General features: G+C 52.4%; 1 protein-coding gene across 1 annotated transcript in view; it reads right to left on the bottom strand.

Annotated features, from left to right (window-relative positions):
* LOC309864010 (mucin-16-like) overlaps positions 1 to 25,125 on the bottom strand; it is a 110,380-nt gene that overhangs the window by 77,687 nt on the left and 7,568 nt on the right. Inside the window, exons 2-5 of the mRNA XM_082729326.1 lie at positions 21,374 to 24,925; positions 19,536 to 19,640; positions 16,975 to 17,085; positions 880 to 14,937 (exon numbers count right to left, since the gene is read on the bottom strand). Of these exons, the coding sequence (XP_082585452.1) occupies positions 880 to 11,032 (10,153 nt within the window). The 5' untranslated portion in view covers positions 11,033 to 14,937; positions 16,975 to 17,085; positions 19,536 to 19,640; positions 21,374 to 24,925. The remainder of the gene's footprint in view (positions 1 to 879; positions 14,938 to 16,974; positions 17,086 to 19,535; positions 19,641 to 21,373; positions 24,926 to 25,125) is intronic.

The following is a 25,125-nucleotide window of genomic DNA, read 5'->3' as shown; positions in this document are numbered from 1 at the left end:
TGTGGAGAAAGGGGAACCCTCTTACACTGTTGGTGGTAATGCAAGTTGGTGCAGCCACGTGTGGAGAGTTCTCAAAAAATTAAAAATAGAGCAACCCTATGACCTGGCAATTGCACTACTGGGTATTTACCCCCAAAGATATGTATGAGTGAAAAGAAGGCCCTATGCACCTCAATGTTCATAGCAGCAATGGCCATAATCGCCAAACTGTGGAAAAAGCCAAGATGCCCTTCAACAGATGAGTAGATAAAGAAGATATGGTTTATGTATACAATGGAGTATTATGCTTTCATCAGAAAGGATGAATACCCAACTTTTGTATCAACATAGACAGGGCTGGAGGAGATTATGCTGAGTGAAATAAGTCAAGCAGAGAGAGTCAATTACCAGATGGTTTCACTTACTTGTGGACCATAAGAGATAACATGGAGGACATTAGGAAAAGGAGAGGAAAACTGAATTGGGAGAAACTTGAGGGGGAGATGAATGATGAGAGATTGTGGACTCTGAAAAACAAACTGAGGTTTTAGAGGGGAGGGGGATGGGGGCTAGGTGAGCCTGGTGGTGGGTACTAAGGAGGGCATGTACTGCATGGAGCACTGAGTGTGGTATATAAAAATGAATCTTAGAATACTGAAAAAATAAAATAAAATTTAAAAAAATAATAAAAAATACAAAAAATAAATAAGGAAATTAAAAAATTAAAAAAAAAACAAAGAAAATTTTGCAGAAAGAAAAAAAAACTAGCACATGTTAACTCTTTGCAAACATTTATGATGCTAGTGGTCATGAACCCTGTGATAAACCTAATGGCTCTATTCAGAACACTGGTTAATGCACCCAAGATAAGAATATTGTATGACATAGACCAAAGGGTACCTTTCGGGGTAATGAAGCTGATTGTCCCAGTTTCAACAACTAGGGCAGAGGTAGAAAACCTGGTGTTGATTCCTGGGGGGATGTCTGGTAACATTGTGGACTGAGAAGGTCCAGGGATGGATGTCCTGCTGGAGGAGATGACGCTGGTCCTGGAGGCCTCCATGGTAGTGTCAGTGACCACTATAGAAGGGACAGTCATTTTCCCCGAGGCCATGATGGTGTGCCAGGAGGTGCTGGTATCCCGTGGCTGTGGGCCAAAGAAAGACGTTGACTGTGTCCTAAACTCTGTGGTTTCAGAAAGGTGAGACATTGGAGTGGAAAACAAGGTGTCCCCACTGAGAGGAGAGGTGACAACTGCAGTGGTACTTTTAGGTGTCTCTGAGCCCGATGGGATAGAAGACTGGGACTCCTGGGCAGGCATGACTGCCCCCATGTTTGTTACTGTTGTGTTCCCAGAAAGGTAGAGTCCCTCTGTAGCAGCAGACACTTCTGAGATTACCTGGGTGTTCCCTGAGGTCCTGCTCAACCCTGAAGTTGGACTTGTCATAGGTCCCAAACCAGTGCTCAATGTGCCAGGTGTCCCCAGAAAACCAGCTGTGCCTGGTGAGGTGGCAGGGAAGAGTGGAGAAAGGTACCTGGCTTGTGATGTGGGGGAGAGTAGAGAAGATGACGTCATGGCACTTGAGGGTTCCAGGGGGGATGGAGATGTGGTGTCCTGGTCAGAGGCAGGGCTTGTCCGTGAAACAAACTCAGAACCCGTATCCACGTCAATGGTCACTACTGAGCTTGTAGAAACCCGAGTGCATGCTGTGTGACTTTCGGCCCAGGAGGCCGTGGTTGATGCATCCGTGTTACTTGTGTCCTGTGATGTAGCCCCAGGGACAAATGTTTTGGGGACCAAGTCTCGGGCTGTGTACTCTGTCAAGGTGGAGGAGGTAGAGAGTCTGGTGTTGATTTCTGTGGACATGTCTGGAGACATCATGGACTGAGCAGTGCCAGCGATGGATGTCCTGCTGGAGGGGATGACGTGGGTCATAGAGTCCTCTGCAGTAGTACCAGTGGGCACTGGAGAAGGGACACTCATTGTCTCCGAGTCCCCGGTGGTTTGCCGGGATGTGCTGGTTTCCCGTGGTTCCGGGCCAGGGGATGACATTGACCGTGTCTCAGACTCCGTAGTTTCAGAAATGCCAGCCTCCGATGTGGAAAGTGAAGTGTCCCCACTGAGCCAAGAGGTGACTTCTGCAGTGGGGCCTTTGGGTGTCTCTGATCCCGCTGGGGCAGAGACCCAAAACTCCTGTGTAGACGTGATGCTCCCCAAGCGGGTCACTGCTGTGTTCCCGGAAAGGTGGAGTACCTCTGTAGCGGGAGACGAATCTGAAGATACCCAGCTGTCACCTGAGGTGATGCTCACACCTGAAGGTGGACTTGTCGCAGGGCTCAAAGTCATGTTCAATATGCCAGTGGTCTCCATTGTGCTAGGCGTGCCTGGTGAAGTGGCAGGGACAGGTGGAGTAGGGTCCCTGGCTTGTGATGTGGGGGAATGTAGAGAAGGCGACGTCATGGCATGTGAGGGCACCAGGGGGGATGGAGATGTGTTGTCCTGGTCAGAGGCAGGGCTTGACTGTGACACAATCTCAGAACCTGTGTCCACGCCAATGGTCACTTCTGAGCTTGCAGAAACCTGAGTGCCTGCTGAGTGACTTTCGGCCCAGGAGGCTGGGGTTGATGCATCCGTGTTACTTGTGTCCTGTGATGTAGCCCCAGGGACAAATGTTTTGGGGACCATGGCTCGGGCTGTGGACTCTGTCAAGGTGAAGGAGGTAGAGAGCCTGGTGTTGATTCCTGTGGCCATGTCTGGTGACATCGTGGACTGATAAGGTCCAGGGATGGATGTGCTGCTGGAGGAGATGACGTGGGTCCTAGAGCCCCCCGCAGTAGTATCAGTGGACGCCGATGAAGGGACACTCATTGTCTCCGAGTCCAGGGTGGTGTGCTGGGACGTGCCGGTTTCCCGTGGTTCCAGGCCAGGGGATGACATTGACTGTGTCTCAGACTCTGTGGCTTGAGGAAGGCCAGCGTCCGGTGTTGAAAATGAGGCGTCCCCAGTGAGCGAAGAGGGGACTACTGCAGTGGTGCCTTTGGGTGTCTCGGGTCCCGCTGGGGCAAAGGACCGGGACTCCTGTGTAGACGTGATGGTCTCCAAGCTGGTCACTGCTGTGTTCCTGGAAAGGTGGAATCTCTCTGTAGCGGGAGACGCTTCTGAAGACACCCGGCTGTCACCTGAGGTGCTGCTCACACCTGAGGGTGGACTTGTCCCAAGTCCCAAGCTTGTGCTCAATGGGCTGCTGGTCCCCAGCCCGGCAGGCTTGCTTGGTGAAGTGGCAGGGACAGCTGGAGTAATGTCCTTGGCTTGTGATGTGGGGGAATGTAGAGAAGGTGACGTCGTGGCACGTGAGGGCACCAGGGGGGATGGAGATGTGTTGTCCTGGCCAGAGGTAGGGCTTGTCCGGGACACAACCTCAGAACTTGTGTCCAAGCCAATGGTCACTACTGACCTTGCAGAAACCTGAGTGCCTGCTGAGTGACTTTCGGCCCAGGAGGCCGTGGTTGATGCATCCATGTTACCTGTGTCCTGTGATGTAGTCTCAGGGATAACTGTTTTGGGGACCACGGCTCGGGCTGTGGACTCTGTCAAGGTGGAGGAGGTAGAGAGCATGGTGTTGATTCCTGTGGAGATGTCTGGAGACATCGTGGACTGAGCAGGGCCAGCGATGGATGTCCTGCTGGAGGAGATGATGTGGGTCGTAGAGTCCTCTGCAGTAGTACCAGTGGACACTGGAGAAGAGACACTCATTGTCTCCAAGTCCACGGTGGTTTGCCGGGATGTGCTGGTTTCCCGTGGTTCCAGGCCAGGGGATGACATTGACCGTGTCTCAGACTCTGTGGTTTGAGAAAGGCCAGCCTCCGGTGTAGAAAATGAGGCATCCCCAGTGAGTGAAGAGGGGACTACTGCAGTGGTGCCTTTGGGTGTCTCTGATCCCACTGGGGCAGAGGACTGGGACTCCTTTGTTGACGTTTTTGTCCCCAAGCTGGTCACTGCTGTATTCCCGGAAAGGTGGAGTCCCTCTGTAGAGGGAGATACTTCTGAGGACACCCGGCTGTCACCTGAGGTGCTGCTCACACCTGAAGGTGGACTTGTCACAGTGCTCAAAGTCATGTTCAATATGCCAGTGGTCTCCATTGTGCTAGGCGTGCCTGGTGAAGTGGCAGGGACAGGTGGAGTAGGGTCCCTGGCTTGTGATGTGGGGGAATGTAGAGAAGGCGACGTCATGGCATGTGAGGGCACCAGGGGGGATGGAGATGTGTTGTCCTGGTCAGAGGCAGGGCTTGACTGTGACACAATCTCAGAACCTGTGTCCACGCCAATGGTCACTTCTGAGCTTGCAGAAACCTGAGTGCCTGCTGAGTGACTTTCGGCCCAGGAGGCTGTGGTTGATGCATCCTTGTTACTTGTGTCCTGTGATGTAGTCCCAGGGACAACTGTTTTGGGGACCATGGCTCGGGCTGTAGACTCTGTCAAGGTGAAGGAGGTAGAGAGCCTGGTGTTGATTCCTGTGGCCATGTCTGGTGACATCGTGGACTGATAAGGTCCAGGGATGGATGTGCTGCTGGAGGAGATGACGTGGGTCCTAGAGCCCCCCGCAGTAGTATCAGTGGACGCCGATGAAGGGACACTCATTGTCTCCGAGTCCAGGGTGGTGTGCTGGGACGTGCTGGTTTCCCATGGTTCCAGGCCAGGGGATGACATTGACTGTGTCTCAGACTCTGTGGCTTGAGGAAGGCCAGCGTCCGGTGTTGAAAATGAGGCGTCCCCAGTGAGCGAAGAGGGGACTACTGCAGTGGTGCCTTTGGGTGTCTCGGATCCCGCTGGGGCAAAGGACCGGGACTCCTGTGTAGACGTGATGGTCTCCAAGCTGGTCACTGCTGTGTTCCTGGAAAGGTGGAATCTCTCTGTAGCGGGAGACGCTTCTGAAGACACCCGGCTGTCACCTGAGGTGCTGCTCACACCTGAGGGTGGACTTGTCCCAAGTCCCAAGCTTGTGCTCAATGGGCTGCTGGTCCCCAGCCCGGCAGGCTTGCTTGGTGAAGTGGCAGGGACAGCTGGAGTAATGTCCTTGGCTTGTGATGTGGGGGAATGTAGAGAAGGTGACGTCGTGGCACGTGAGGGCACCAGGGGGGATGGAGATGTGTTGTCCTGGCCAGAGGTAGGGCTTGTCCGGGACACAACCTCAGAACTTGTGTCCAAGCCAATGGTCACTACTGACCTTGCAGAAACCTGAGTGCCTGCTGAGTGACTTTCGGCCCAGGAGGCCGTGGTTGATACATCCGTGTTACTTGTGTCCTGTGTTGTAGTCTCAGGGATAACTGTTTTGGGGACCACGGCTCGGGCTGTGGACTCTGTCAAGGTGGAGGAGGTAGAGAGCATGGTGTTGATTCCTGTGGACATGTCTGGAGACATCGTGGACTGAGAAGGGCCAGCGATGGATGTCCTGCTGGAGGAGATGACGTGGGTCGTAGAGTTTTCTGCAATAGTACCAGTGGGCACTGGAGAATGGACACTCATTGTCTCCGAGTCCATGGTTGTTTGCTGGGATGTGCTGGTTTCCCGTGGATCCAGGCCAGGGGATGACGTTGACCGTGTCTCAGACTCTGTGGTTTCAGAAAGGCCAGCCTCCGATGTGGAAAGTGAGGTGTCCCCACTGAGCCAAGAGGTGACTTCTGCAGTGGGGCCTTTGGGTGTCTCTGATCCCGCTGGGGCAGAGACCCCAAACTCCTGTGTAGACGTGATGGTCCCCAAGCTGGTCACTGCTGTGATCCCTGAAAGGTGGAGTACCTCTGTAGCAGGAGACAATTCTGAAGACACCCAGCTGTCACCTGAGGTGATGCTCACACCCGAAGGTGGACTTGTCGCAGTGCTCAAAGTCGTGTTCAATGTGCCAGCAGTCTCCATTGTGCTAGGCGTGCCTGGTGAAGCGGCAGGGACAGGTGGAGTAATGTCCCCGGCTTGTGATGTGGGGGATTGTAGAGAAGGCAACATCGTGGCACGTGAGGGCACCAGGGGGGATGGAGATGTGGTGTCTTGGTCAGAGGCAGGGCTTGTCCGTGACACAACCTGAGAACCCGTAACCATGCCAATGGTCACTTCTGAGCTTGCAGAAACCTGAGTCCCTCCTGAGTGACTTTCAGCCCAGGAGGCCGTGGTTGATGCATCCATGTTACCTGAGTCCGGTGATGTAGTCCCAGGGACAACTGTTTTGGTGACCAAGTCTCGGGCTGTGGACTCTGTCAAGGTGGAGGAGGTAGAGAGTCTGGTGTTGATTCCTGTGGAGATGTCTGGTGACATCGTGGACTGAGCAGTGCCAGGGATGGATGTGCTGCTGGTGGAGAAGACGTGGGTCCTAGAGTCCCCCGCAGTAGTATCATTTGACGCCAATGAAGAAACACTCATTGTCTCCGAGTCTATGGTGGTGTGCTGGAACATGCTGGTTTCCTGTGGTTCCAGGCCAGGGGAAGACATTGACTGTGTCTCAGACTCTGTGGTTTGAGAAAGTCCAGCCTCCAGTGTGGAAAAGGAGGGGTCACCAGTGAGCAAAGAGGGGACTACTGCAGTGGTGCCTTTGGGTGTCTCTGATCCGGCTGGGGCAGAGGACCAGGACTCCTGTGTAGACGTGATGGCCCCCAAGTTGGTCACTGCTGTGTTCCCGGAAAGGTGGAGTCCACTTGTAGCGGAAGACACTTCTGAAGACACCCGGCTGTCACCTGAGGTGCAGCTCACACCTGAGGGTGGCCTTGTCCCAAGTCCGAAGCTTGTGCTCAACACGCCACTGGTCCCCAGCCCGGCAGGCATGCGTGGTGAAGTGGCAGGGACAGGTGGAGTATTGTCCCTGGCTTCTGATATGAGGGAATGTAGAGAAGGTGACATTGTGGCAAGTGAGGGCAGGAGGGGGGATGGAGATGTGGTGTCGTGGTCAGAGGCAGGGCTTGTCTGTGACACAACCTCAGAACCCGTGTCCAAGTCTCGGGCTGTGGACTCTGTCAAGGTGGAGGAGGTAGAGAGTCTGGTGTTGATTCCTGTGGAGATGTCTGGTGACATCGTGGACTGAGCAGTGCCAGGGATGGATGTCACTTCTGAGCTTGCAGTAACCGGAGTCCCTCCTGAGTGACTTTCATCCCATGAGGCCGTGGTTGATGCATCCATGTTATTTGTGTCCGGTGATGTAGCCCCAGGGACAACTGTTTTGGGGACCAAGTCTCGGGCTGTGGACTCTGTCAAGGTGGAGGAGGTAGAGAGTCTGGTGTTGATTTCTGTGGACATGTCTGGAGACATCATGGACTGAGCAGTGCCAGCATTGATTCCTGTGGAGATGTCTGGTGACATCGTGGACTGAGCAGTGCCAGCGATGGATGTCCTGCTGGAGGGGATGACGTGGGTCATAGAGTCCTCTGCAGTAGTACCAGTGGGCACCGGAGAAGGGACACTCATTGTCTCCGAGTCCCCGGTGGTTTGCCGGGATGTGCTGGTTTCCCGTGGTTCCAGGCCAGGGGATGACATTGACCATGTCCCAGACTCCGTGGTTTCAGAAAGGCCAGGCTCCGATGTGGAAAGTGAAGTGTCCCCACTGAGCCAAGAGGTGACTTCTGCAGTGGGGCCTTTGGGTGTCTCTGATCCCGCTGGGGCAGAGACCCCAAACTCCTGTGTAGACGTGATGGTCCCCAAGCTGGTCACTGCTGTGTTCCCGGAAAGGTGGAGTACCTCTGTAGCGGGAGACAATTCTGAAGATACCCAGCTGTCACCTGAGGTGATGCTCACACCTGAAGGTAGACTTGTCGCAGGGCTCAAAGTCGTGTTCAAAGTGCCAGCGGTCTCCATTGTGCTAGGCGTGCCTGGTGAAGTGGCAGGGACAGGTGGAGTAGGGTCCCTGGCTTGTGATGTGGGGGAATGTAGAGAAGGCGACGTCATGGCATGTGAGGGCACCAGGGGGGATGGAGATGTGTTGTCCTGGTCAGAAGCAGGGCTTGTCTGTGACACAATCTCAGAACCTGTGTCCACGCCAATGGTCACTTCTGAGCTTGCAGAAACCTGAGTGCCTGCTGAGTGACTTTCGGCCCAGGAGGCTGTGGTTGATGCATCCTTGTTACTTGTGTCCTGTGATGTAGTCCCAGGGACAACTGTTTTGGGGACCATGGCTCGGGCTGTGGACTCTGTCAAGGTGAAGGAGGTAGAGAGCCTGGTGTTGATTCCTGTGGCCATGTCTGGTGACATCGTGGGCTGATAAGGTCCAGGGATGGATGTGCTGCTGGAGGAGATGACGTGGGTCCTAGAGCCCCCCGCAGTAGTATCAGTGGACGCCGATGAAGGGACACTCATTGTCTCCGAGTCCAGGGTGGTGTGCTGGGACGTGCCGGTTTCCCGTGGTTCCAGGCCAGGGGATGACATTGACTGTGTCTCAGACTCTGTGGCTTGAGGAAGGCCAGCGTCCGGTGTTGAAAATGAGGCGTCCCCAGTGAGCGAAGAGGGGACTACTGCAGTGGTGCCTTTGGGTGTCTCGGGTCCCGCTGGGGCAAAGGACCGGGACTCCTGTGTAGACGTGATGATCTCCAAGCTGGTCACTGCTGTGTTCCTGGAAAGGTGGAATCTCTCTGTAGCGGGAGACGCTTCTGAAGACACCCGGCTGTCACCTGAGGTGCTGCTCACACCTGAGGGTGGACTTGTCCCAAGTCCCAAGCTTGTGCTCAATGGGCTGCTGGTCCCCAGCCCGGCAGGCTTGCTTGGTGAAGTGGCAGGGACAGCTGGAGTAATGTCCCTGGCTTGTGATGTGGGGGAATGTAGAGAAGGTGACGTCGTGGCACGTGAGGGCACCAGGGGGGATGGAGATGTGTTGTCCTGGCCAGAGGTAGGGCTTGTCCGGGACACAACCTCAGAACTTGTGTCCAAGCCAATGGTCACTACTGACCTTGCAGAAACCTGAGTGCCTGCTGAGTGACTTTCGGCCCAGGAGGCCGTGGTTGATGCATCCATGTTACTTGTGTCCTGTGATGTAGTCTCAGGGATAACTGTTTTGGGGACCACGGCTCGGGCTGTGGACTCTGTCAAGGTGGAGGAGGTAGAGAGCCTGGTGTTGATTCCTGTGGATATGTCTGGTGACATCGTGGACTGAGCAGGGCCAGCGATGGATGTCCTGCTGGAGGAGATGATGTGGGTCGTAGAGTCCTCTGCAGTAGTACCAGTGGACACTGGAGAAGGCACACTCATTGTCTCCGAGTCCACGGTGGTTTGCCGGGATGTGCTGGTTTCCCGTGGTTCCAGGCCAGGGGATGACATTGACCGTGTCTCAGACTCTGCGGTTTGAGAAAGGCCAGCCTCCGGTGTAGAAAATGAGGCATCCCCAGTGAGTGAAGAGGGGACTACTGCAGTGGTGCCTTTGGGTGTGTCTGATCCCACTGGGGCAGAGGACTGGGACTGCTTTGTTGACGTTTTTGTCCCCAAGCTGGTCACTGCTGTATTCCCAGAAAGGTGGAGTCCCTCTGTAGAGGGAGATGCTTCTGAAGACACCCGGCTGTCACCTGAGGTGCTGCTCACACCTGAAGGTGGACTTGTCACAGTGCTCAAAGTCATGTTCAATGTGCCAGTGGTCTCCATTGTGCTAGGCGTGCCTGGTGAAGTGGCAGGGACAGGTGGAGTAGGGTCCCTGGCTTGTGATGTGGGGGAATGTAGAGAAGGCGACGTCATGGCATGTGAGGGCACCAGGGGGGATGGAGATGTGTTGTCCTGGTCAGAGGCAGGGCTTGTCTGTGACACAATCTCAGAACCTGTGTCCACGCCAATGGTCACTTCTGAGCTTGCAGAAACCTGAGTGCCTGCTGAGTGACTTTCGGCCCAGGAGGCTGTGGTTGATGCATCCGTGTTACTTGTGTCCTGTGATGTAGTCCCAGGGATAACTGTTTTGGGGACCATGGCTCGGGCTGTGGACTCTGTCAAGGTGAAGGAGGTAGAGAGCCTGGTGTTGATTCCTGTGGCCATGTCTGGTGACATCGTGGACTGATAAGGTCCAGGGATGGATGTGCTGCTGGAGGAGATGACGTGGGTCCTAGAGCCCCCCGCAGTAGTATCAGTGGACGCCGATGAAGGGACACTCATTGTCTCCGAGTCCAGGGTGGTGTGCTGGGACGTGCTGGTTTCCCATGGTTCCAGGCCAGGGGATGACATTGACTGTGTCTCAGACTCTGTGGCTTGAGGAAGGCCAGCGTCCGGTGTTGAAAATGAGGCGTCCCCAGTGAGCGAAGAGGGGACTACTGCAGTGGTGCCTTTGGGTGTCTCGGGTCCCGCTGGGGCAAAGGACCGGGACTCCTGTGTTGACGTGATGGTCTCCAAGCTGGTCACTGCTGTGTTCCTGGAAAGGTGGAATCTCTCTGTAGCGGGAGACGCTTCTGAAGACACCCGGCTGTCACCTGAGGTGCTGCTCACACCTGAGGGTGGACTTGTCCCAAGTCCCAAGCTTGTGCTCAATGGGCTGCTGGTCCCCAGCCCGGCAGGCTTGCTTGGTGAAGTGGCAGGGACAGCTGGAGTAATGTCCCTGGCTTGTGATGTGGGGGAATGTAGAGAAGGTGACGTCGTGGCACGTGAGGGCACCAGGGGGGATGGAGATGTGTTGTCCAGGCCAGAGGTAGGGCTTGTCCGGGACACAACCTCAGAACTTGTGTCCAAGCCAATGGTCACTACTGACCTTGCAGAAACCTGAGTGCCTGCTGAGTGACTTTCGGCCCAGGAGGCCGTGGTTGATGCATCCATGTTACTTGTGTCCTGTGATGTAGTCTCAGGGATAACTGTTTTGGGGACCACGGCTCGGGCTGTGGACTCTGTCAAGGTGGAGGAGGTAGAGAGCATGGTGTTGATCCCTGTGGAGATGTCTGGAGACATCGTGGACTGAGCAGGGCCAGCGATGGATGTCCTGCTGGAGGAGATGATGTGGGTCGTAGAGTCCTCTGCAGTAGTACCAGTGGACACTGGAGAAGGCACACTCATTGTCTCCGAGTCCACGGTGGTTTGCCGGGATGTGCTGGTTTCCCGTGGTTCCAGGCCAGGGGATGACATTGACCATGTCTCAGTCTCTGTGGTTTGAGAAAGGTCAGCCTCTGGTGTGGAAAATGAGGCATCACCAGTGAGTGAAGTGTTGACTACTGCAGTGGTGCCTTTGGGTGTCTCTGATCCTGCTGGTGCAGAGGACAGGGACTCCTGTGTAGATGTGATGGTCTCCAAGCTGGTCACTGCTGTATTCCCGGAAAGGTGGATTCCCTCTGTAGCGGGAGACACTTCTGAGGACACCCAGCTGTCACCTGAGATGCTGCTCACACCTGAAGTTGGAGTTGTTATAGTTCCCACAATTGTTTTCAATGTAGTAGTCTTCCATAGCATGCTAGGCTTGCCTGGTAAAATGGTAGGGATGGTTGGAGAAAGGTCTCTGGCTTTTGATGTGTGGGAAACCTGGGAAGGTGACTTCATTGTAGGTGTGGGCATCACGGGAGAAGATCTGTTGTCTTCGTTAGAGAAAGGGCTTGTCCATGAGACATCTTCATAACCTCTGTCCTCACTAATGGTCCCACGCGGGTGGTTAAATCCGTGAGTCCATGCCGAGTGACTGTTAGCCCACGTGGTGGTGGCTGATGCATCTGTGGTGCTTGTGTGCTGTGATGTATCCCCTGGGAAAGGTGTTTTGGTGGCCATGGCCGTAGCTGTGGACTCAGTCACAATGGAGGAGGTAGAGAGGCTGTTTTTGATTTTTATGTCTGGTGACATTGTAGAGTGATCAATGCCAAGGATGGATGTCCTGTTGGAGGAGATGACGTTGGTCTGGGGGGCCTCTCTGGTAATACCTGTGACTACTACCGAAGGGACAGTGATTGTCTCTGAATCCACGATGGTGTGCTGTGATGTGCTGGATTCCCATGGTTCCAGGTCAGGGGATGACATTGACTGTGTCTCAGACTCTGTGGTTTCAGGAAGGCCAGACATTGGTGTGGAAAATGAGGCATCCACTCTGGGCGAAGAGTTGACTACTGTAGTGGTGCCTTTTGGTGTCTCTGATCCCACTGGGGCAGAGGACTGGGACTCCTGTGCAGTCATGATGTTCCCCACATTGGTCACTGCTGTGTTCCCAGAAAGGTGGAGTCCCTCTGTAGCAGTGGACACTTCTGAAATTATCTGGGTGTCACCTGAGATGCTGTTCAAACCTGAATGTGGACTTGTCACAGGTCCCAAGCTTGTGTTCAATGTGCTGGTGGTCCCCAGTGTGGCAGGTGATGTGGCAGGAACAGGTGGAAAAAGGTCCCTGGCTTGTGATGTGAGGGAAATTAGAGAAGGTGACATCGTGGCATGCAAGGCCACCAGTGGGGAAGGAGATGTGATATCATGGTCAGAGGAAAGGCTTGTCTGTGACACATCCGCAGAACTTGTGTCCATGCTAATGGTCACAGGTGAGTGTGTAAAACCCTGAGTCCCAGCCGAGTGAGTCTCAGCCCGGGAGGCTCTTGATGCACCCGTGGTACTTGTGCCCTGTGATGTAACTCCAGGGATTAGCATTTCGGTTTCCCTGGTTATAGCTTTTGTGGTAGGAAACTGGTGAGAACTGTGTTCTGCTTCTTTGCTGATGAGACCTATCCTCCCTGATAAAGTGACTCTGGAAGGACTTACCATCTCAGTAGGTGTGAACCCACTTTTAATTTCTGCTGTCAAGACTGGCAGCTGTGAGGTAGTTGGGCTGACCTTGTTCTCCCCAGGTAATTCTTGTGTTGTGCCTCCTTGAGGAAGTGAGGTAGTGGCTGTGGATGATGACACAGATTTCCCAGTAGCCCAGTCCAGAGTGGGCTGAAAATCCGATGGAGAAATAGGAGGGGGGATTTTGGGGTCAGTTTTTGTATTTGGATGGTCATTGGTCCCACTTGTGCTTACATAATGAGGATATGAGGAGCTCATCTTCTTGATCCCAGAAGTGGTTGAGATGGGCATAGATGGCGTTGTATCTGAAGGATGCCCTGTTCTCATATTTGTGGACTTTGTGTCTTCAGCTGAAGCATGAGGAGATGGAATGGCTAGGCTGGTTCCAAGGACAGTCCCAAGGCCATGGGAAGTAGATAAAGAGCCTGATTCAGTGCTAGATGCTAAGGATAACGTGCCCATTACAGAAGTTGTTTCAGCGGAACCTGTGGCTTCCAACATTGAAGCTGTGTCTGTTACGGCCCAGGAGCTTGATATTGGGACAGAAGCAGGTGTAGGTGACCAGCTGGAAGGACGCTCTTGGGTAGACATGCTGGTCTCTGTGACCAGGGTGCTCACTCTCCTCTCTGGGTTGGACGTGGTAGTCAGGACTGAGTTGTTTCCCATGGTGGTGATGGTGGTGGCGACATCTGGAGTAGGGGCTACAGTGACACCCGTGATGTTCGCTTCCGCAGGAGATGAGGTTTGTGATCGTTGTCCAGTTGTAGAGGCAGCATCACCGGCCACTACACTTGTGATGGCCACCAGCGCCTTAGACCCCATTGAAGGAAATGTGATAGACGGGGAAGAGCTCAGTATTTGTCCCGAGCCATAGGTGAGGCCAGTAGTGGCTTGGCTTTTAAAGGTCACCGATGGTGATGTGGTTCGTTGTCTGGTGGTTAGATGCCATGTGTCTGTGGCCTCTGGAGATGCACCATGAATCGGATCACTCCCAGTTGTCTTCTCTGACCATGTGACAGCAGATGAATAAACCTCACCCACAGACATACTTGCCTGTTGTTCAGCTGTTGCAATGGCCACTGCCGAGGAAGCCAGTGTCGTCCCTGTAGAACTGGCTCTGGGCAAACCAGTGACATGGAAGTAGGCTGCTATGTCTGTGACAGTCCATGGAGAGGTCCCTGGTGCTTGGGTGCTGTCTGAGGTCCTGGACTTCCTCTCTGGGCTAGGCATTACAGTTGAAACTGACCTTGTTCCCCCGGGGCTGGAGGTGATGACCTCCACAGCGAGGGCCCCACCCTTGCTTGTTAGTTCTGTAGGAGGTGATGTCACAGAAAGGCCCGCAGGCGGAGGTGAGGTTTCAGGGGTCTCCAATCCTGTGATGGACTCAGACTTGGGCCCTATGAAAGGGGAGGTAGCCAATGCAGAGGAGCGAGCTTTCTCTCTTGCCACGCTGATGAGGCCGATAGTGGCTGAGCCTTCTGACCTATCAGAATGGGGGGTGGTAATAGCTATGTCTGGGTCTGCAGGGGAGGCACTCAGTGTTGGGTCCCACCTAGCTGCCTGCTCTGACCATGGGCTAGTGGATGAATGAGCCTCCCCCCCAGATCCACCGGTCTGTGCTTCAGCCGTCACTGCCTTCTTACTGAAGGCAATGGAAGGAGTGACCATGGTGCTGATGCTTGTCATGGTTTCAAGTTCAGATTTCTTTGTCACTGAGCTCGTGGCTACTTTGGGGGTTACAAATAAACTTGTTGCAGAGTGCTGAAGACCAGTGGAAGTTCTGCTGGAAGGGAAATTCGTGCCCACTGTGGTCCCCTCCGTGGAGCCAAGCCATGTGGACAAGTCCATTTCAGTTGTTTTAGAAGTCGGGACTGAGCTCACTTGCTGGACAGTCCCTGTGGAAGTTGACTCTGGGTGGGGGAAAGACATTGTTCCTCTTGACTGGCTTGTCCCTTCTGGTGTCTCAGAGTATGTAGTGGCCCGAGCTTCAGCTGGATATGGGGAGTATGAGGTGTTATTTGTAACTACCACTGTTTCTGTAGATGACTCTGCTGGCACCACAGTTCGTGTGGGCAAGTGAAGGGGTCTGGTGCTGCCACTTCCTGTGGTCAGGGATTGAAGGGTGGCAGGTCCCACAATTACGTCTGTGGAGACTGTCTCTTTTGTAGTCTCCCTAAAGGAAGTTCCCACAGTGGTTCTGGTCTTGTGGCTGCTGCTGGGCTCCCTGGAGCTTGGGTTTATGATATCCTCAGATGTTCCTGGGCTTCTGGTGGACAGGCCTGTGACTGAAACAGCTCTTTAGTTAGGAAGTTTACAAGGAAGTAAAAAAGCAGTTCTTCTTTTGATTCTCTTTCCTTTCTCCTTACAAATCTGCACATATTCTGCTCCTCTGGGTGGCAGGAATCTTATTGTCCATCCTTGTGTCTAATGTTGGTATATGATTTTGGTCTACTGGCTTGCAGAGCTCCCTCTGGCATCCTATGTTTCTATATCCTCCATGCGGACCTATATACCATATCTCATGTCTTAATGGAGGGTAAATATTCTACCCGGGAATGGGGGAAAACTCTTCCACCTTTTGCTCTGCTTTTCCTCCTTGGTCCAGCTTTCAATCATTCTATTTCAGTCTAATATCTGCCTTTATCCCCCAGACTTCAAAATTGTGATTCTAATTAAAAGCTCTGTGGCCTGGTTTTAACAGGTTATGGAAAGAGGTAGATCAAGGCACATTAATTCCTATGTATTTGCATATTCTTTCACCTCTCATCAGGAAAAGGCAGAACATTTTTACCTTCTACCATAGAAGGTAAAATTATTGTCAATGTCAAATTGACATTAAACGTCATTGAATGTCAAATGGCATTGAATGTCAAATGATGCTTTCAGGCATCAGGAGAGCTGTATTCATCCTCTTAAGCACCTTAAATGAACACCTTTCACCTGCGGGCCATGTACTGAATATTGTAACAGTGGATAGTATTAGAATCATCTTATAACTATGAATTGTCCCACAGAGTAAACCAATGGCATCTCAAGTGTGTCTTTCCCTGTCCATGGCAATCCCTGACTTTAATGATGGTGTCTGAATTAGGAAGGCCCTTAACTACTGCTCAACTCTTTTGTAGAGACACTGTATCTCTTCCTAAGGTTGAAGAGATTGGCTCTTCAACATACAAATTACTAAGGAGAAGCAATTTATTATCAGAAATCAATAAATCTAAGGGCACCTGGTGGCTCAGGTGGTTAAGCATCCAACTCTTGATTTCTGCTCAGGTCACAATCTCATGGTCCTGGCATGGAGCCCCACATCAGGCTCTGTGCTCAGTGGGGAGCCTGCTTGAGGATCCTCTCCCTCTCTCTCTCTCTGCCCTTCTCCCTACACCCTCTGTCTCTAAAACAAAAACAAAAACTATTTTAAAAAAGAAAGAAATCAATAAGCGCTCCAAAAAAATATTGGTTGATGGAGAGGAGGTGGGTAGGGAGATGAGGTAAGTGGATGATGGGCATTGAGGAGGGCATATAACTTTTGTATCAACATGGATGGGACTGGAGGAGATTATGCTGAGTGAGATAAGTTAAGCAGAGAGAGTCAATTATCATATGGTTTCACTTACTTGTGGAGCATAAGGAATAACATGGAGGACACTGGGAGAACAGGAGAAGGGAGTTGGGGGAAAATCAGAGGGGGAAATGAATGATGAGAGACTGTGGACTTTGAGAAACAAACTGAGGGTCTTGGAGGGGAGGGAGTAGAGGGATGGGTAAGCCTGGTGGAGGGTATTAAGGAGGGCATGGATTGCATGGAGCACTGGGAGTGGTGCATAAACAATGAATCTTGGAACACTGAAAAAGTAAAATAAAATAAAAATTTAAAAAAATGGGCACCTGGGTGGCTCAGTGGGTTGAGCCGCTACCTTCGGCTCAGGTCATGATCTCAGGGTCCTGGGATCGAGTCCCGCATCGGGCTCTCTGCTCAGCGGGGAGCCTGCTTCCTCCTCTCTCTCTCTGCCTGCCTCTCTGCCTACTTGTCATCTCTCTCTGTCAAATAAATAAATAAAATCTTTAAAAAAAAATAATGAGCACTGGGTGTCATAGTCAATGGATGAATCATTGAACTCTACATCTGAAACTGATGAAACACTATATATCAATTAATTGAATTTAAATTAAGTAAGTCAAAATTAAAAAAAAATATTATCAATAGCCTCTGGATACCACAGCAGAAAGTTCTGATTATGTACCAGTGCACAGGATTCAGGCAATCAATTATTTTACTCCAGAGACCAGTGGTAAGCTTAATACACAAAGATGATCATACATACCCAGTCTGATGATCGTCACCAGAGATGTAGGGTCACCCAGTGACCACGTGGTGGCTCCATTTGTTCCCTCACTCAGCTCCCCAGTGGGGGTTGTCACAGAGTCCTGAGTCCCTGAAGGATAAGAGGATTGAGGTATCAGCCTAGCATTCCCTCAAATGTCTATACACAAGAAATGCTTTTCCTGTCTTCTTCCACAACAGTGCTCAGGGACCAGAAGGAATCTGGGAAGCCAGTGCCTGGGGAAGTTGTGGTTTTCTGGAATTGAATGTTTATGGTTGATGTGGATAGGGTCAGTCCTGAGGCAGGTGGAGGAGAATTAGGGGTTCTGGATCTCTCTGTTTTGGAGGAAACAGAAGAAACTGAGGTTGAACTTAGGGCAGGCACCAGGGAAGACAGATTTGGTCTGTTCTCCAAAAGAAGGTCTTGCCTATGAAGGATCCTCTAATTCTCTGTAGAAGTGGTCATCTCAGAGAGTGAAAAAACCCAAGTCTCAGCAGAGGGGACCCTTCCCAGGAGGTTGCAGTTGTGGTATTCAGAGTAAGAGAGCTGTTTGCTTTAGTCCTAGATAGACTTGTTGGTGTGTTGAAGGTCATATGTAAAGAATCTGCCATGGGAGGGGAGATAGAATGATTGATGTTGCTTCTGCCAGAGAATGTCAGTATTACCCACTGACAGAGTAAATCTGGGCTAGGGACCCTGTCACAGGAAGTGAACTCAGCCCCAGTGATTTCAGTAGTAGCATCACGGAGCATTTGGGAGAAGACCATGCTGAGTCTGTGCCCATGCAGGAATCCTGAGAAGTACTCATCTCCCTCCATCTAAAAGATTGTGAGGAACCAGATTCTGCCCCAGTCCTCACAGACTTAGGAAGAATGGAGGCTGAAATGTAAAGGCTGGTGGCCTCCACAGTGAAGGCTGTAACCATTGGTGGTATGACCCTGTGGGATTCTGAGTGGGTAGGAGCAGAAGAACGTGGTCATCCCCAGAAGTGGCCACCACCACATGTGTGAAAGGATGAGATCCCTCTGTGTCTGTGGTGGTCTCAGAAGCAGCTGCTATCTCCACTGAGGTACTGATCCAAGCTGAAGAACTGTTCCCAGCTTCTGCGCTCTCAGGTGAGTGAGTGACCCAACAGTTGGCCAAGAGCCCCTACCCCATTGTCTCAGTGGTCACTGGTACCTCATTACTGAAAACAGGTGACATTTTAATCTCTAGGAAAGGAATCTTCAAGCTCTGTCCCTTGGAGCTTGTCCTCAGGGTCCAATTTCCTTCAGGAGCCACTGCTACTGGGAACTTGTGCCCTGACATTTTAAATTCACCGTGAGAGTTGAGGGACAACTCTGCTTGCCCTCCATGCTGGTAAGGACTGATGTTCCTGTGATGGCTATTCCTGTGTTCCTGGTCATTCCAAGGATGCTTGACCCCATCTGTCCTGGACCCTGGAGAGAAGGCCTATATTGAGATGGACAGGCTGGTTTCAGGCTCCAGAATGAGTTCCTGGGAACTTGTGTCTCTGAGCAGTTGACCTGGACATAGGTGCTAATGATGGCTATTCATTAGTGGTCAAGATCAAGGTAGATGCAGGGTCAGGCAGAGAATTGAGAAAGGGATCCTTTACATAAGGCGGTGTGCTTGGCTTCTCAGAAGTAACGGAAATGTATGGTGTTGTCAGTCTCATCTACTCCTGAAGTCTCAGCACACACGGTGGTCGTCTGCTGGCCATCAGAAGCTGTGATGTGATACAGTGTAGTCATTCCCTCAGCCCTCCATTGCTAAAAAGTGTCATGTGTTAGAAGGTGTTGGTGATTGTGATGAGGTTTCCCATGATTATTAGATTTCTTATGATTATTAATCCCTTTTGAGTTTGTCCTAAGAAAACATTTAACAAGTCCCGTTTCTGACCACGTGGGGCAGAATCTGTCCCTCCTTTCCTACAGATACTGCTCCTTTCCCATATCTGGTCTTATTTACCCCACCCGTGGTCCCTGTTCCCTCATCTAAAACCCTTGACCACTGAATATTACTTCTAAAGAATTAGGCCATAATTCCGTATCCATCCTCTCTTATTATTTCCCATTTTGGGAAGTCCTGTATGGCCTTTCAAGAGAAGCTAAGTGCAGGGAAAATTAGATTATAAAATAGGTCAGTGTCCAAACCTCTGTCATTTCTTCCTGACAAGAGAGAACCATTTCCTTTTCAGATGAACCTCTGGGACACAGAGCTGACTTGCTCATGGCATCACATCTTCCAAGATGGTGGCTTTTTCCCATGGAAGGATCATTCCAGGAGCTGTCAGCCATCCCTGATCAATTCTTATCATGATAGTTTTGGACTTCTTTCAGTAAAAGCCATACACTACTGAACACGTCCTGAACACAGAATGATCTCTTATGTTCCTAGAGATAAGATCCATATGGAAGAAGTATGGCCAAAAGACCTACATTCTTAGGAGAAGTCCAGGTGGTACCTCTCAGACTAGTTCTAGCAAAAGACAGTTTAATAGAGAAGAGAAAACATGTTTCCTAGAAAGATAAAGTTAAGCAGCAGCTATCATATCATACCTGTAGGGTCATCCACGGTCATGGATGTTGAAGGATCAGTGTTCAGCGATGAGGAACTTTCATATGTGGGGAAGTTAGTAATGGACACCACATTCCCATCAGTGCCTACAGGAGAGACAGGTAGGTTGGATGGATATTGGTCAGTTTAGAAGGAACGCGCTTGAGAAATATCAACATGTGAACACGTTGGAAACAAAGATTATTTACAAGGAAGTGTTGCTCGAAGACTAGAGACAGGAGAACATAGGTTTGGGGTGATCAGAATGCCGACTCTGCCCAAAAGTTGTGCCATGAACAAGCACCATGGACAGTAACTGGTTCTCCTCTGTCTTTAGTTCCATCATCAACAGAATCCACAGAAAGTGTGGAGGTCATGGGCATCAAAGTGCTGGTCTATTCTATAAAGAATGGGCTGGTCATGAGGTATATGAGTGAGTGAGGCAGATGGCTGCCCAGGTGACTTTGACTTAGGTATTCTAATAGGACATAGTGGAGGCCATATACTAGATAGTGTCAGGAAAGATTCCCATCAGGAATCTGATGGGAAGCAGGTCGTTAGATAGATAATGACAACTAAGATGATGTGATCAGTCATCTCAGGGAGATGACACAGACACAGAAGCCACATAGTTCTATGCCCACCACTCTTACTGAGAAGGATCACCCATTAGGGATGTGTAGGGAAGGTCAGTCACAATGGGCTGATTCTCATCTGGGTGAGAACAGGTGACCCCGAGAAGTTTCAAGACCCAAACACAGAAACGTGGTATTCTACCATATTGTGTAGCAATTCCACGACTAGGTATTTGCTCCACAGCACAAAAAGGACTCAAATAAATATTTTTACACGAATGCTCACAGCAGCACAATGGGCGAGAGACGAAAGGTAGAGCCAACCCAGATGTCCATCATGTATGAATAAACAAAAGGTGATGTATATCCACAATGGGATATTAGTCAGCCTTAAAAAGGAAGGGAACTCTGACACCTGCTACAGCATGGGTGAACCTTGAAAGCGTGATGCTGAGTGAAAGAAGCCAGACACAAAAGGGTAAATATTACATGATTCTGCTTGTATGAGGTCCCTAGAATAGTCAAATTCATAGAGACAGAAGTAGAATGGTGACTTCAGAGGCTAGGAGAAGGGGGAAATGAGTTAGTGATTAATGGGAACAGAGTTTCTGCTCAGGAAGATAAAAAAAAGTTCTGGAGACGGATGGTGGGGACATTTGTATACAGTGTGAGTGTGCTTAATGCCACTGAACTATACATTTTACCTCCAAGAAAAAGAAGTTTTTATGAAAGATGTGATACACATGGGGCACCTGGATGGTGTGGTCAGTTTAGCCTCCGATTCTTGGTTTCAGCTCAAGTCATGATCTCAGGGTCATGAGATCAAGCCCTGTGTCAGGCTCTACAATGACCACACAGTCTGCTTGTTCCTCTTCCTCCTCCTCGGCCCCTCTCCCTGCCCCATGCTGCTGCTCTCTCTCTCTCAAATAAATACATCTTTTTTTCCCTAAAACATGTGATATGCATCAGGAATGGTTACAAAGTGAATTACAGAGGAGCAATCCCACAGTCTGGGTTTATGCAGGCTACAGTGAACTAGAAAACCAGATACAGATATAGACTGGACATTTCCCTGCAGCCAGAATCCTGAAGCAATAGAAGTAAAGTATGCTGTCGGAAAAGGGGAAGGGATTTCTTACCATCTTCATTGACCAACCAAGGAAAACAAACCCATTTCCAAGAAGGCAGAGGCAGCCGGTCCTTACTCATAAATGGGACAAGCTGTCAGGATCAGGAACAGGTGCCTCCTGACCTGGAAGTCTCACCTCTGTGGAGCGGGGCCCCTGACGGTACAGAGGTGGATGTCCGGAGGAGCTCTGTCTCGGCTTCAGAAGAGGTTAAGAGTCCTGATGAGGTTCTGGCCAGGTCAGTCTCCACTCCGAGGCTGCTGTCCTCTAGCCCTGGGTTTTTAGTCTTGGCAGAGGGGTGGCTGGTCTGTGCCAGAATGTTGGTAAATGCTGAAGAAGAGACCCAAGTTGAGGCTGTGGGGTCCAAGGGAGAGGCCCGGGTCACTGCTGTGGGGGACAGATCAGAAGAATCAGGGCTGTTGCTAACGGGAAGGGATGTGTAAGAGGAACTGACCCCCCATCCAGAGGATGAGCTGGACTGTGACATGGAAGATGTGGCCTCTGGAGGAGACGAGGAAGATCTCGTGCCCTGCAGTACAGACACCGAGGAGGAAGCGGTTTCCCCCATTGTGGGGGAAATGCCCAATGCACTGGTCACCTCGGGGGACACAGCAGAGGCTGAAGAAGAGGATCCTGGCCCCAATCTGCTTATGGTCACTGAAGATTCTGACCAGGGGCTGCTTTGCCTTCGAGGAGTGCTTGGAGTTAAAGACAGAGATGAATTCCCTTTGACATCTAAACTTGTTCTCAGTTCGGCTGTGGCTTTTCCGTGGCCAGATGTCCGAGTCACCCCTCTGCTGGTTTCCACAGAGCGGGCAGTGAGATGCTGAGCCTCGGTAGACCACCGTGGGGGTGAGCTTGTCTCAGCTTGAGACACGGAGCTGACCGGTCTTGCTGCCTCTAAAGTTGTGAATCCCTTCTCGGATGTCAAAGCGGTGAGTGCTGCTGGGGAGGTGGGCTCTGTCGTTGGAGTAACTGGGAGGGGTGGCGATGCGCTCTGCCCAGCTTCTGTGCTGGGGGGGTCTGGAGGTCTGGATTTAGACACACCGGTGCTGCCTCTTGTCCCCCAGGTTGTGACATCTCTGGTTGTGATATCGGGGGATGGATAGATCAATGACGTCGGTGCACTTGGTTCTGGGCCCACGGTGAGCTGCTGGGAGGCCGTGTCTGTACCCCCTCCCAGGGGCTGGCCCACAGAGGTCAAATCCTTTTCTGGGAGAGCACTGCTGTCTACCCCCACACTTGAAAGTTCATAGGAAGGTACAGGTGTAGACATAGCAAACGTCTCGGATGAACTTGGACTTGAGATGTCAGGCGCAGTTGAGGCTGTATCCTCCGTGGAGCTCGTGCTTAGCCACGTGGCCATAGGGAGAGACGTAGTGAGAGCCCACAGCCAAGAAGTGATTGTGTTCTCCTTATTGGTCGTTGGGGTCAAGGACTCACCTGCGGCATCAGAGGTCAGTTCCCAGGTGCTGTTTCTGGAGGTAGGGGAGGCAGTGGCCACTCCAGACGCTGGTCCTGGGGTTGACTGTGTCCCGAATCCAGGGGACTTTTCTGCCAGATCTGGGCCCTGGGATGCAGTGGAGCGTTCAGCTGTGTCTGTGCTGGTCCCTGCTATTGTGGCTGGGCTGGTGGGACTAGGTAGCCTTGGGGTTTGGGGGTTTTCAGGGTGAGTCACTGGGCTGGCAGACTCTGTTTTTACATAGGTGTCCACAGTTCTGAGATCCTTCACTGGGCGGGAGGAGGTGACATGAGCTGTTTGTGTCGCTCTGAGACCCAGAGGGGTGACGTAGGAGGTACCACGGGGGCTGGTCTTTCCGGGAACGGACATCTCGGGGGGTGATCCAGAAGAGTCAGATGTTTCCTTCGTGTCCATTTTTGCTATTGATACAGCCGTGGTGGTCTTCCTGGAGGCGGAGGTGAGGGGTGGGTCAGAGCCGGTTTCCACCACTGCGCTGGGACGCTCTGAACGGGTGTGCGCTCCGAGGCTGAAGCTCCAGGAGTCTGCTGATGCCCGCGGGGGGCTGGATGGAGAGACTGGACCATCTTTTGACCCCGCTGATGGGGCTGACGTACCCGGGGCAATGGTGGGGCTCTTCCCTGGATCGGTACTGGCGGGGGTCTTCCTAGGTGAGGAGGACATGGGTGTCTCAGGTGGAGATGGGGTTCCAGGGAGAAGCTGGGTAGTTCCCAACTTTCGGTCGCCGCCATCTCCCCTCGCGGGTTGCACCCTGCTGGAAGCTGCGGCACCAATGGCGGCTGGGCCTCTCATGTTCTGTGTTGGGAACATGGCCGTTGAAGGTTCCTTCGGTGACCTCCCTCCCATGGAGCCGGGGTTTAGGACACTCGATCTTGGAGCCACACCCGTCGCAGCAGGAGGAGTGGCAGCGGCTGGAATGGCACTTGGTGCCAGAGGGGACTTTGTCTCAAGGCTGGGACTGGTCTCCAGCCAGGCACTGTTGCGAAGGGCAGTGGGATAATGAAGTGTGCTCGTGTGGGGCTGTGACCTCGCTGCCACGGAGGTAAAGGGGGAGGTCTGAGATGACCAAGAAGTTGTAGGAAACTCAGGGCCCGCTGAGTCTGTGTGGGTCTCCAAGGCAGAGGAGGGCGATGGAGAAAGGGAAGGTTTCACTCTGGAGACGCTGGTGTTGCTGAGGGCTGTGGGGCCACCTGACAGCTCCAAAGCCAGAGTCCTGGCTGAGTCTGGGGCTTCTGGGGAGGTGCTGAGGGCGGGCAGCGTCCCCGCAGTCCCTTCCCCCGAGGGAGAGGGATGGGCCTGGGCAGAGGTCGGACTTGTGACTTTTCCAGGACTTGCTGTATTTCTTGGTGTCATGAGGAAAGGGGTCCCTGTGATCAGGGGAGCGGTAAGTCTCTGCGTTGAGAATGTGCTGGAGCCTGACCCTTGATCACGCAGATCTGAAGCAGGTGACAGCAGAGGCACACGGGAGGTCAGCGTGGGGTCTCCCTCAGAACCAGGCTCAGGGGAGGCCAAGGGACGTCCAGTGTGGGACAGTGTCTGTCCTGGGCTTGCCGGCTCCCTGGCGTCTGGAGTCTCTCTAGATGAGGTCTCAGGTGACGAGTGTGTCCCTCCTGGAGTACGTGAACTAGTGTCTGTCCCTGTCTCAGCTGCAGAGGTGACGGGGACACTTTTTGCCATCGGACTCACACCTGTGGGTGTCTCAGAGGAGGCTGGGCTTTCTGGGGAGGGGCTGATCCTGGCCCAGCTGCTCCCCGCACTGCCGCTTCCTGTCACCGTGATACCAGTGGGGACAGCCTGCTGATGGGTGATGGGGCCACGTCTCACTTCCGTGGTTTCTCCGGGTGAAGTTCCTTTGGGGGTGCTGCTCTTCAGAGTGGGGAGCCCAGGGACGTCCACAGTAGGAGAAGGGCTGACAGTGGTTTCCGTGACGTTTGATGCCACTCTAGGATTTGTCTCTGCCTGCTGCGTGTGCCGGGCTTCACTGGTGGACTGAACTGAGCCTGCCTGGGTCTGTGCTGTGGCTGATGGGGTGCTGGGAAGGGGTGCCGTGGGGTGCTTGGAGCCCCCAGGGGCAGCCGTGCTGGTGCTGTGTCCTGGGTGGGGTAAGGACACCTGAGCATCAGCTGTCACCCTGCTATCAGGGCTGGAGGCCGAGGTGACAGTCAGGTTGTTCTCTCTTCCAGGAGCAGAGGTTCTGGTCGTGGTCTCAGCTGGGGAAGTAAAAGACAGGGCACTTTTGTTTGCTGAGGTCACACCTGCAGGAACCTCACATGACAAACGGGTGCCTGTGTGTGTCCGTGTGCACTCAGTGTCGTGGGCCCCTGTGGGGATAGGGTAGGAGCACTGGACCCAAGGGGGCGGGACGGGTTAGCATTTGCCTTCCGGGGGCAGGTCTAAGACTCGTCTCCTG

The sequence above is a fragment of the Mustela nivalis genome, assembly GCF_964662115.1.
Source record: "Mustela nivalis genome assembly, chromosome: 1".
In the NCBI taxonomy this organism is placed as follows: Eukaryota; Metazoa; Chordata; class Mammalia; order Carnivora; family Mustelidae; genus Mustela; species Mustela nivalis.
Note: the sequence above shows the minus strand (reverse complement) of the source record. Positions and strands in the feature narration are given on the sequence as shown.